The 13,124-nt window shown below is 51.3% G+C and overlaps 1 protein-coding gene across 1 annotated transcript in view; it reads left to right on the top strand.

Moving 5' to 3' along the window:
• The window catches only part of ERLIN1 (ER lipid raft associated 1), a 12,688-nt gene extending 4,624 nt beyond the window's left edge, over positions 1-8,064 (top strand). Inside the window, exons 4-8 of the mRNA XM_010167509.2 lie at positions 5,151-5,209; positions 6,263-6,354; positions 6,904-6,993; positions 7,302-7,381; positions 7,582-8,064. Of these exons, the coding sequence (XP_010165811.2) occupies positions 5,151-5,209; positions 6,263-6,354; positions 6,904-6,993; positions 7,302-7,381; positions 7,582-7,800 (540 nt within the window). The 3' untranslated portion in view covers positions 7,801-8,064. The remainder of the gene's footprint in view (positions 1-5,150; positions 5,210-6,262; positions 6,355-6,903; positions 6,994-7,301; positions 7,382-7,581) is intronic.
• The last annotated feature ends 5,060 nt before the right edge of the window (positions 8,065-13,124 follow it).

Raw genomic sequence — 13,124 nt, 5'->3', positions numbered from 1 at the left:
AGTGATTTTCTGCTTACCCTCTGATATTAGAAAATCATGTTTAATCTTAGCTGGGCTGTGGGACATACTGGCTTTTCGTCATGTTAAAGTTCAACTGGGAAAAATACAGTTTTATGCTTGCAAGGGCTGAGATGGAAATCTCTGGAGATTTTCACTGTGGGGAAGAGTGAGACCACATCTGTTTTGCCATTCTTGTTGCTACATTTAGCTAGACTGGCTGGCTGCGTGCAGGGAGGGAGATCCTCCTATTGACAGCATGTGAAGTACTACTATAAATGCTGTTCTTTGTGGCTCGTTTGTGCTCAGAATTGCTCTGTTTTGATGAGGGTGAACCACTGGCTGTGTCTTACCACAGAGAAAGTGAGATGGCACCACTCTTCCAAATATCCAAGTTAACTTGTGTCATACATCACAGAGAGATTTTCTACAAAAGTTCATCATCAATCAAAATTATCGTCATAGTCACAGAATCATAGAATGGTGGGGGTTGGAAGGGACCTCAGGAGATCATCCAGTCCAACCCCCCTGCCAAAGTAGGTTCCCTACAGCAGGTTGCATGGGATGGTGTCCAGGGAGGTTTGGAATCTCTCCAGGGAAGGAGACTCCACAACCTCTCTGGGCAGCCTGTCCCAGGGCTCTGGCACCCTCACAGTAAAGAAGTTTTTCCTCATGTTTCAGTGGAACCTCCTGTGTTCCAGCTTGTGCCTGTTGCCCCTTGTCCTGAAACTGGCCACCACTGAGCAGAGTCTGGCCCCATCGTCTTGATACCTGCCCTTTACATATTTATAAACATTGATAGGGTCCCCTCTCAGTCTTCTCCTCTCCAGGCTGAACAGACCCAGCTCTCAGTCTTTCCTTATAAGAAAGATGCTCCAGCCCCTTAATCATCTTTGTAGCCCTTTTGATCTCAGGGTATGGAGGGGTGTAAGCAAAGCTCACAGCTCTTTTGCTGGGAGATGTTAACTACAGAGCTAAATCTGATCTTCACCGTACGCTGTCCCATCTCAGTTTGGCATGGCCAGTCTTCGCTGTTGGTCAAAAGTTATATCCTACCTGCATTAGCCCAGACTGAGCTGGTCATGAGACCAGCAGTTTGAAGAGGTCCCATAACTAGTGAGGAAAGAGGTTACACTCTAGTACTGAAGAGATACTGTGATCCTGCACTTGGTTTCCTGTTGTTCCCTTTCAAAACAGAGCCGCACTCTTGCCACCAGTAGAATTGTGCCTCAGCATACAATTGTGCCGTGTTACTGTGTCTCTTGTCAGGAAATACTCTGCTCCTTCGGTGAAGAGCTGAGCTTTCTTTAAACTCTCCACATAGAATCATAGAATTGTTTGGTTGGAAAAGACCTTTGAGATCATCAAGTCCAACCGTACCTGTCCACTACTAAACCAGATCTCTGAGCACCCCATCTACCCATCTTTTAAATCCCTCCAGGGATGGCGACTCCACCCCCCCCCTGGGCAGCCTGTTCCAGTGTCTGAGAACCCTTTCAGTGAAGAACTTTTTCCTGACATCCAGTCTGTACCTCACTTGGCGCAACTTGAGGCCATTTCCTCTTGTTCTACTATTTGTCACTTGGGAGAAGAGACACACCTGCCTCCCTACACCCTCCTTTCAGGGAGTTGTAGAGAGCGAGAAGGTCTCCCCTCAGCCTTCTTTTCTCCAGGCTAAACAACCCCAGTTTCCTCAGCCACTCCTCATGCAGCTATGTAACTCAGATTATCTTAACTGTACCTAGAACTGAATTGTTTTGTGAGCTCTAAGGGAAATAATTCTGTATTTGGGCATAATGCTCTCCTCTTGAAGAGCATGTTTGCACATATGAATACTTCAGAGGTCACTGACAATTCATTTTTGAAAGAAGTGAAAGAGAAAATAACTAATTGAGAAGATGCTGTTGGAATTAACAGCATTTGTTTATAGGTTTATTAAAAGTATTTAATGTGTATGAAACCTTAAGTCCTCCAAGTTGCCTGATGCAAAACTTTACTTCTGAACTGGAATGGTGACCACAGCCTGAAGAGAAGTGGAGGCAAGCGGGTGATAAGAAGTGTCTATGGACAGCATTGTAAGGTGAAAGATCCTGAACTTTCCCTGTGAAAGCAGCATACGCTGGGGCTTGTGTCAAGTGTCTGGACAGAAACACACATATCCTGGGTGTGATAGTTTCACTGGGCTGGCACTGAGTTAGCAGCCAACACAGCCATTCACCCACCTTCCCCCCACCCTCAGGGGACAGAGGAGACGATTGGGGGGCAAGGGTAAGGAGACTCATAGGGTGAGATAAGAACAATTTAATTATGGAAACCAAATAAAACTTAAAATAATAATTATTTTTAAATAGTAATGATGATAATAGTAATGAAATATGCAAATGAGTGATACCCAGGGCCATTGCTCACCACCTGCTGACCAAGCCTGGCCCGTTCCCGGATAACGATCCCGAAGGAGCGACAATCCCGAACCGAAACCGCAATCCCAGAAGAGCGAGAGCCCGAGCGAAAGCTAGAGAGAGCAAGAGAGGAAGAGCCCCTCATGAATATCCTGCCCATGGTGGGACAGGAGATGGAACAGCCCGTTGGCAGAGCCAAATGCCAACTGAGCTGATTCATTTCAATATTCCTCACCCCCTTAGATCTTGCACTTGCAGACTGACAAAGCACAAAGTCCTTCACTCCCAGTGACACAGCTGCAAACATGGGGATGTTCTCAGTGTTTCTCTCCTAACAAATCCCAGCTGAACCCAAACCCCAGCACTGTTCGAGCTGCTGAAAAGAAACCAGCTCTGGCCCAGCTAAAACCAGGACAGTGGGAAACATACCTGAGGAACTGGAAATCCATGCACATTTGCAGTGTTGGGGCTGAGTAGAGAAGAGCTGAGCAGATGGACACACATAAGTCTGTGGAACTAGGTGGGATGAATCCCAGAGTGCTGAGTTGCTGGCTTGCACCATCATGCAGCCACTCTCTTATCTTTGAAAGGTGACAGTGGTCAAGGGAGGTCACTCCTAACTGGAAATGGGCAAATGTCATACCCATTTTTAAGGAGGAGGATCAGCAGGAGAAGTACCATACCATCAGCCTATTCCCAGTTTCTGCAACTTATACATAGCCATCTCAGTGGCTTTCAACTGCACTCTCCTGTTTGTTGGTGTCCCTTATACTGGATTCCCCACACTGGACGCAGTATCCACGTGCAGCCTCCTCAGTGCTAAGAAGAGGGACATAAAAATTGCTTTCAGCCTGCTGCTGAGCTTTTTCCAGTGCAGCTCAGGATGGGGCTTGACGTCCTGGTCACAGGGAAGAGGAGCTGTTGTGAGCTTGTCTTTTGATTCCTTCATGCTCTTTTTTGCAAAGCTGTTGCTCAGCCAGTTAGTCCCAGCATGTCCTAGTGCCTTAACTTTTGATTATTAATGATATTGATAGGGCACAGTAGTGTTTCCATCTAGTAGTTTTAAGTAGATTTAGACTAAGTCATTGGCTTGAAAAAGAAGCAGCTAGTGGAGATTTTCCAAAGACCTGGCGGCTTTCCTGATGACACAGGAATCTTTGCCCGTGTTGGAAAAGCCACAGTTCTGGACACCGATCTTTGATTTGGTGCAGGGCCTATTACAGAGGTAGAAAGAATTTTGCCTGCACACCCTGCAGTTGCTGGTGAGGTGAGCTTTTTAGCGACTTGGAGAAACTTTGCTCCTGTTGAGATCTTAGAAAAATCCTTTCACTGAAGGATTTTGTGGTCCAGTGTGGTCCCATAAATCTGCTTTCTTTGCTTGTTCAGAGAAGCACCAGAGTTGTGGTTATTCAGCCTGGAGAAGAGAAGGCTCCAGAGATACCTTACTGAGGCCTTTCAATATATAAAGGGGGCTTACAAGAAAGGTGGAGAAATACTTTTTACCAAGGCCTGTAGTGACAAAGGACGACAGTTTTAAACTGAAAGAGGTTTAGATTGGGTATAAGGAAGAAATGTTTTACAGTAAGGGTGGTGAGACACTGGAACAGGTTGCCCAGAGAAGTTGTGAATGCCCCATCACAGTGTTGAAGGTCAGGTTGGATGAGGCTTTGAGCAACCTGCCCATAGCAGGAGGGAGTTGGACTGCATGGTCATGGAGAAGTCCCTTCCAACCCAAACCATTCTGTGGTTCCCAAGTGTCCAGCTGGCTCCTTCTCCCCAGGCAGGGTGTGTTTGCCGGGGCCAGAGTGCCTGTCACACGAAAACAGTTCCTTTTTTGTACTGCATGTGAAGACTGCCTGGACACGTCCATATCCCATTCTCCTCTGTGGAAGCCCCTGGGTTCTTTGCAGATTTACTGACCCCAGAGAGAAGCAGCAGGTTCAGCACTAGATCTGCAGCGGAGATGGAGCAGGAGGGTTGTGAAGCAGTTGTACAGCTGTGGACTGTCAATCTGCATCTCCCAAAGCTCAGTAATGAGCCACACTGCATGCCAGCTGAGCAGCAGCAGCTCCTGGTCCTGCTTCTGGAGATGTTTCCCTCATATTTCAGAGAGAGTCCTCCACAACAGCTTAGTGGCTGTCTCTGGCAAGTACCTCCGTTGTGGTGTCAGCATCACCGTGCACATCATTCTTGATGATCTGCAGATGCACCCAGCAGCAGTTCCCAGCTGCCACCCATGCCCTGCTGCTCTCCCCTGTCTTCACCGCTATGTCTCTTATTGTGTTGTCACTTTTGCAAGCTTTTCTCTCAGAAAACCCATTCCTGAGCTCTTAGCCCTGCCTCTTTTTTGCCAAGTCTCACTCCTACAATTTAATTTCATTTGGTTTGTGAGCCCCTCTCTGGAGCAGTACTTGGGGAAGCGTTGTCTGGTGATGTTTGAAGAGCCTTTGGGCTGGAGAACTAAGCTGCTTCTAACAAAGGTGGTGAACCTCTTTAGCAGTCTACTACACACACCTTACTTGATACTTAGGTGCCATAAAAGGTGCAAAGACAGGAAATACAAATATAAGGCACCTCTGTGAGAGTGGCTGTGCTCAGCTGGGTTGTCCAAGAGGTTCAGGAGCCTTTATGTGTGGTCTTGGATCAATGTGGAGATGTTCAGAGCACTACAGCTGTTTCTGCAAAGATGTTTCTTAGTTATGCAGCTCACATAAAAATATTTAATTTAAAATGTACTCATTTTTTTTTCCATAGGCTGTGCGTGTTACAAAACCCAAAATCCCAGAAGCCATCCGAAGAAACTTTGAGTTAATGTGAGTAGCTGTACATAAAATGGTGTTAATTGGTTTTGAGGGTCCAGCACAGGCATAATGCTATTAGAAAGCTCTTACCTGGTCCTTAAAAGGTGAGAGGTGGGCTCTAGTCAATGTGTGCTTGGCTAGGTTCATTTGTGCATTCTGTTTCTCCACTTCCATAGCTCTTTCACCTTGAAGCCTTTCAGCCCTTCACAAAGACGGTTATTAGTGTGTACGGAGTCCATATCAAGGCTATGTTCCTACTTCTTTATGTAGAGGGGATACTGATGTGCTACAGAGAACTTATAGAAGACTTGTAAACTGGATTCAGGGCTCAGGGATCTTGATGTCTCACCTATAAACTCTCCTCCAGCAAACTCACAGAATTGCAGACAGATTTTAGTCTGATACATAGCTGTGGAGATCTCCCGTCCAAGCCCTTTCCCAGAGCAGGGCCAGCACCGCAGCTCAGCAGGTTCCTGGGCGCTGTGTCTGGGCGGGTCAGGGCGTCCCCCGGGGATGGGGATTCACCACCGCTCGGGCCCCATCCCAGGGACGTCCCGCTCGCACGGGGATGGGCTGTTTCCTTGGGGCCGGCCGGGGTTCCCCGCGCTCCAGCTTGTGCCAGTGCCTCCGGGGCTCTCGCTGTGCCCCTCCGGGCAGAGTCCGGCCCCAGCAGGACACCTCTGGGGAGGGGGAGGTGGTGCTGGGTCCCCTTTCACCTCCTTGTCTTCATCTGAGCAAGCCCAGCCTCTCCTTGTATGCCCTGGCCTGCACCCCACGTCTGCAGTGGCCCTGCAGTGGACTCACTCCTTGTCCTGAGGGCCTCAAACTGTCTATAGCATCGAGATGTGGCCTCACCAGTGCCAAATAGAGAGGAAGAATAAACCCTTCCGTGGACCCACTGGCTGTGCGTGTGCTCATACAGCTGAAGACAGAGCTAGTCCTCATGGCTGTGAGGACATGATGGGGGCAACTGGTTGGCTTCTCGTTCCCCTGGCCTCTCATGGCCTGGTTTGCAGAGCTGCTCTCCAGTTCTGTTTCCCTGTGATAATGTTTCTCACCCTGCAGGGAGGCTGAGAAGACCAAGCTGCTGATTGCAGCCCAGAAGCAGAAGGTAGTAGAGAAGGAGGCAGAGACAGACCGGAAAAAAGCACTCATTGGTATGTCACCAGCTGGGAGTACTGCTGGATCAGGGCCAGACTGAATTTCCATTCCTACGTCCCCCGGTAAGCTGGGGTAGGATGTTGACTTGCATCGCTGCCAGCTCCCTGAAGGAGGCGTGGCCAGGCTGCACCAACAGTGATTTAGAAAATATGAGTGTTTGTGCTGCTGTATCTACGTCCCACCTTCCTCCCCATAGCAGCAGAGCCACGAACACCTCTGTCCTACGGTGGGGCTCCTACTATAGCAGGCCAAGAGGTAACAGCTCTGCCAGAAAAACTGCTTGGGCTTGAAGCTAAATGTCCCTGTGCCCAGTGAACTCACACTTGTAAAAGGGCTGTCAGCCAGTGCAACTCTAGAAACATCAGCACTGTGTTTTCTTTCTGTAACTCTATATCTTGGAGTACAAACTGGCACCGTAGGACCCGAGGAGAAAGGAGAGAGCAGACTCCTTGCTTGGCAGATTCTGCACCCAGGTGCTGGGGTCAGGGTGCTGATGCTCAAGCCCTGAGAAGTGCATGTCTGAGCTGAGTCTGTTGTGATTGCAGAGGCAGAGAAGGCTGCTCAGGTGGCCAGGATTCACTATCAACAGAAGATTATGGAGAAGGAAACGGAGAAGCGAATTTCTGAGATTGAAGGTAACTGTGCTGCTGGGGTCATCTTCCAGCTGAGGGTGGTAGCGGGTAGAGGAACCTCAGAACTAGTCTCCTAGGCATCACCATCCTGCAAAAATAATAAAGGATGCAGTAGCACAGGGTCATGCACTGCGGTTATTCCTCCCCATTGCAGGTGCCTCTCCAGGAAGCCAGCAGTGCAGGTACCTGGCCAGCCAGGCTGTGTCACCGGCACACCTGGGTCACCTCATCTCCATGGGACAAAGGCTCAGGTGTTCAAATTGATGGATCTGTTTACTTGCTAATGCTTCTGTCCTCTGTTGTGGTGTTAGATGCTGCATTCCTTGCAAGAGAGAAAGCAAAAGCTGATGCGGAGTACTACACTGCTCAGAAACTGGCTGATTCCAACAAGGTGAGCACTTGAAAGCTGGTCAGAAGAGGACTTGCTTACTCTTCTCCTCTGCACAGGAGATGAGGTTCAGGTGGGAAGCACTGGAAAAAACACTTGATTTTACAGCCCACATTCCAGGAAGCAGCTCCTTGAGCTGAAATCAAATGATCCACAGGGCCCAGAAGATTGTCTCTTACAGTCTCTGGTTTCTCTTTTTGTAGCTGAAACTTACCCCCGAGTATCTGGAACTAATGAAATACCAAGCGATAGCTGCAAACAGCAAGCTGTATTTTGGTGACCGCATCCCCAACGTGTTTCTGGATTCCTGTGCCTTCCAGCAAGCCAATCTGAGGACTGCCCAAGAAACCAGCCTTCCTTCACAGAAGGCCCCAGAGACCTCTGGAGAAAGCCACCTCAGAGCAAAGGAAAGCACTGGCTGACAGAGGTAGAAAGACACCCGGTGTAGCTCAACAGCTAGCCCAGCTCTTAGCAGGGATGTTGTCCTGTGCTGGTGGGGCGGATACAGCGCATGCGTGGACATCCTATGTATAGGTGGCAGTTGGGTTGATTTTCTTCTAGCAACACATTGCAAGTGCTCTGCCTCTTCCATTTCTTCCTCTATTAAATTGGTGCTTCCAAATGAGGGATAATCCTGTACTAACATACCTATACTGGAATATTAAAAGACAGACACCAGGAAAGCCTTCCGCAGTAGGTGCAATTATTTAGCGAGCATTACTCTGGAGGCAGGAGATGTGGCTTTGAATACTATGTTGCTGCATGCTGGTTGTTCCCTGGTGCTCCTTACTGAGGCCGAGCAAAGAGGTTTCCTTCATCCTGCTGATGAAGCTTCATTTTGTGGACTCCAAGGCAGGTTTCCGCAGATGGTATCTAAGTCTCCTCAAGGACTCCAGTGGAGGCTGCATGTTCCTGCTAAGGGCGAGGAGTGGTTTGGTGTGGAATAGGTCATTTGAACAGGATCTGCACAGCCATAATTTTCTTCTTTCCTGTAGGCAGTGACACTACATAACGACACAGAGCAAGCAATCTCTAATAGGCTTCTGTAACTCCCCCTCTGCAAGCAAGAGCCTCACACTGGCAGCCCGTGACTGACAGTAGTACACTTCAGCTGGGTGGCTGGGTCTCACCTTGCACCCTAAATCAGATTGCAGAGTGCACAGCGCACCTCCAAGCAGCTGGTCAGGAAGAGAGCTGGGAAATGTTTGATCAGAGCCCAGCCTCCCTGTTGGTCTTTTCACCAGGGAAAGGGGGCTGAATTTCCACTGCTCTACCTTGCTAGCAAAGTGAAGGGGAGGAGAAGAGCAAAGAGGACCCCACTGTGCAGCACATCAGATGTTTGACACCTCAGCTGCAAAGTAGGTGAGGCATCACTGCTCCCCAGTGCAAAATCCACTGCTCCAAGAAGTTGGACCTGCCTCGTGTGTCCTTGAACAGCTGCGGTGGGAGTCCATCTCTGGTCCTCTTATCACTGGCCAGGCTTTCCTGCATCACAGGGCTTTGGACTCATGAGTGGTGCTGGCAGGATGATCTTTTCTCCTGGTGTGTGCTGTAATATATCCAACCTGTGCTCCCCGTGTGCCAGCACAGGGTGAGAGAAAGAGATGTGCTCAGGGGGGAAATCTGCTGGTACAATCTATTTTCCTCTGTCCTCCCCTTTGTCTGTGAGGACGTGCTTGTTTCTAGGACCTGTTTCTTCTTGTGTTCTGCAACGATCCCAGAAGATGATGGCTGGGGAAGCAACTGGCAAGAGCTTGGGCTGGAACACTGTTCCCGAGCTGGCAGCACCGCAGCATTGCCTGGCTCTGAACCCACTACCAGTTCAGAGACTGCCTCTCCTCTGCCAGCCCGGCATATCTGTATGTTCGTTCATCCTGCTTTCCTGTCCCCTTGGGTGCAGCCACCTGCAGTGCTCAGCCCTGGCATGGTTCACCAGATGGGCTGGATGGTGGTGACAGGCTGCTTGGTGCTGGCGTTGAGATCTTCTGTCCCTGGCACGATCTGTAGCCTCATGGCAAGGGGAGGAACATGCTTAGCTTTTGCCTTGGTGAAACATTCAACCCAAAACAAACAGCCTGAGCTTCGCCTCTGCTAATGATTTCCCCAAGTGAGTTGTGTGGGCTTTCAGGCTTTCCTATCCTGTGTGGCTTGACTCAGAGGATGGTAGTGTCTCTCCTCAAGGAAATTTGGTGACATACGGTGCCTTACATTGTCCCAGCTCCTCTGGAGCAAAGCAGTGATGCATTGACCCTGCTGCTGCTGCTGCTGGTGATACATGACTGTGGGACTTTGCAGCAGTTTCAGGTGGTCTTTCTTTCCTCCATCTGTCTGCAAATTCCTGAGGCCCAGTTGATGCTCTTCTCCAGGATACCAACTCCTCTTCAAAGCCAGCCATGGACCAGGACCCTGCCCCAGTGAGAGGCCAGCTGAAGGTGCTGAGCACCAGTCCCATCTTTAGGAAGGCTGTGGGTGAACATGCTTCCTTGTGCTCTGAGGATGAGAGGAAGGGTACTACTGATGCCAGGAGAGGTTTCTCCAGTTTTCACTGTAGACACCTGGTGCATAGGGGCTGTGGCACAAACATCTGCCTTGGAGATCCCAGCCTGAGGAGCACCATGCCGAGCTTTGGCATGCAGGGGTTTGTCTTCACTTGCTGAAGGCTTGGGCAAACGGTGCCCTCCTGGTGAAGAGCAGCCCTTGAAGGACACTGGTGGGCAGAGGAGCAGGAAGGATGTCTGCATGTCCTGCTGGAAGGCAGCTTGGCCAGCAGAGCTGAAACCCATGGCTGATGGCAGAGAGGAGATGGCAGCATGTTTTGTAGCAGTGGAGTTTGAAATGTCTCCTGGTCTCTTGGACTTGCAAGGTCCCCTTTCTCCTGTGGGAAGGGCTTTGAGGAGTTGTATCTCTTTGACCCTCCACCTCCTCAGTGTTACTGGCTTGCAGCAGCCACTTTGGTTGAGTTTTGAGACAAAGACGGGCTTTTTAGAGCAGAAGCACTCCTGGAGGAGATGTAGACTTGTCTCCATGTGGTACACACTGGGGTTGGTCACTACCAAGTGGCACCAAACCTTGGCATCCATTCACCTGGGCTGGGTGGATGGGGTAGGTTCTGCCAGCCTGGAGATGACAAGAACCAAAGGCACGAGGGGAACCACTAGAAGCAATAATCAGGCAGCTCACAGCTGTCCCGCAGTGATCAGAGCGAGATCCCCATGCAGAGAGCAGGAAAACCTTCCAGGCTGCTGCAGGAAGAGCTGCTTCCCTTTGGATCTGAGCCTCGCTGGCCTCCCTGCAGCCGTCCAGGTGGATGTGTGGCTTTGCCATTAGTGGCTGTCACTGGCTAAATGTCATCCTGCTCTGCCTGGGTATGAATCAGCCACCTGCATGGTCTGAGGGACACTTGCAGATGCTCCTGTGCTTTGAAGTCCTGCAGCAACGTGTGTGTGTAATGCACAGTGCCTTCTGCAGAAGCCTCCTCCATCCCTGTCTGCTTCCCTAGCCACCACTTCAGAAGCCTGAGTAGGTGTGCAAGAAGAGGGAATCCTCATGGCTTTAACACCCCACTCTGGGCTTTGCTGTTCTCTGGGAGCTGTGGAGCAGAAACACAGGTGCAACCAGGAATGTGGGTTTGAACTGATTTTTCTCTCCATTCTCTCTGTTCGTGTGACTGAAGGGGACTGCTGCTGGATCTGCACCTTCTCTAAGGAAACACGATACGTATGTTCAAGTTTACATGCACAGTGTTAAGTTCTTTTGATAATGCAGAATAAAACTATTTTGTTACCATTTCCTTGGTGGCTTTATGTGTCCTCAGGCCAGTGTCACTGTAGGCATGTGGAGGGGGGACACCTGCACCTTACGCTGCAGTAACTGCATCTAGTTGTGTGTTCCAGCTGCAGTGACTGCCACCCAGGAGCCCCTGCAGCAGTCTGGGCTCAGAGAAAACCACAGGATGGTGCTGAGCAGCAAGGGCAGCGCTTACAGCCCTGCTGTCTTTCTGCTGTCATCCTTCGGAGCTTGTGGTGTCGCACACATGTAGCTGGTGCAGGAGCATTTCCCGAGCAGGCATGGTCCTTCGGGACCATGGGCCAGTCCTGGAGCGCCAATGTTGCCTGCAAGCATGAATGCTTGTCTTTGGACCAGGATGATGGGAGGCGAGCCTGTGGTGGGAGTTACGGTGGCCAGTCTTCAGTCTCAGAGTGAGCCCAGGGCCTGTTTTGGCAGCAGGGGCTGTGGGCCAGCAGTGCTTGGTGGTCACAGGGAATCGCTGCAGCATTCTGCAGCCCCCAGAACAGCCTCTCTCTGTGCGGCTGGCAGGAAGTGCTGCCGTTTGGCCCATGTGGCTCTGGTGCAGGATTTGGGAGCTCAGCTCAAGCCCTTCTTCCCCCAGCTCCACCCATGCCAGATCCACTCTGAGCCCCAGGCAGCTCTCTGCCCGCTTCTGCCGAGAGACACCCCATGACACCACTGCCTTCAGTCTTTATTGGTATAAAAGCCTTCAACCAAAATTATATCAAAAACAGGGCGGCCTGGTTTCGCAACACGTGGCTCAAAATGGTCACATAAGGGTCGTGAGTTAATGGCTGCAGTAAAAAGGCTCCCAGCAAATTCCCTTTCAGGAGAACAGTAACTCAAGTGGTATCTTCAGAGATAAAAGCCCCATGGGGAAGCCAGGCCCAGCTTGGACCTGCCAAAGCCCCTGGCGAGACCCCCATGGGACTGTCCCCAACCAGGGCGGTGGCCCCAGAGCATGGTCCCCTGCCCTGGTGAGCCCGGCAGGTGATCCCAGCAGCTCCTTGCCATGGCTCCAGCAGGGAAGGGGCAAGAGCAGCCGGACACATTCAGGATGTCAGGAGAGAAGGCAGCAGCTCCCAGGGCACAGGAGAGCCTGGACCAACTCAGGGCTGGCACCAAGGGCAGAGCTGGCATCGTCCTCGCTCCTGTTGTCCTGACGAAGCCCCAGCCACCAGCTCTCCCTGGGCCAGCAATGAAGCTATGATGTCTGTTAAGGCACAACTCAAATATCTGTAAACTCTGGTGCCCTCCCAAGGGAAGGTCCAGCGAGCAATTCAAGTAAAGGTGGAAGCAAGATGGTGGCTCCCAGCTGTGCCACCCAAGTGCCAGAGCCACCAACTCCTCAGCCGTGGTGGTGGATGGACCATCCTTGGTCACCTCCTGGCCGGGGGTGGCTTCAGGGCCACCTTTGGGGAGACGCCCCGCTGAAGGACCGAGGAGGGTGTCAGTGGGGGCTGAGGGAGGGCTGGTCCCAGTGGCCCCTCACCACGGCACAGCCTCTTGCTCTTCAGTGCCGGCAGAGGCTTGCTGGGCGGCTTTGGCTTCGCCTGGAGGGAGGAGAGGAGAGGAGAGACGCAAGTTCCTCACCTGGACACCGAGGAGGGACCCAGATGGGGACAGGGGGCAGAGGAAGGGCCCCCCTCAAGTCATCAGCTGCCTGGGCCACCCCATGGATGTGCCCCACATGTCTGGGGCTGGTCAGGCTAGGGGAGGCTGGGCAGGGAAGGACACAGCCTTGTCCTTCCCCTGGCCACAGGAAAGGCAAGGGCACCCCCCCCTGCCCCACAAGGCAGCAGTGGCTTTTGGAGGAGTGGTTACCTGCAGGTGCCATCCTGGAGAGGCTGGAGATGTCACCTGGGGGACTGGTGCAGGCGGCTGTGGGGACAGCATAATATGGGGTGAGAGGCTGCGGAGGCTGCCCCACACCAGTAGCACGTCCAACTCTCTTACC

Source organism: Antrostomus carolinensis, unplaced genomic scaffold (genome assembly GCF_000700745.2).
Source record: "Antrostomus carolinensis isolate BGI_N321 unplaced genomic scaffold, ASM70074v2 scaffold5235, whole genome shotgun sequence".
NCBI lineage: Eukaryota > Metazoa > Chordata > Aves > Caprimulgiformes > Caprimulgidae > Antrostomus > Antrostomus carolinensis.
Note: the sequence above shows the minus strand (reverse complement) of the source record. Positions and strands in the feature narration are given on the sequence as shown.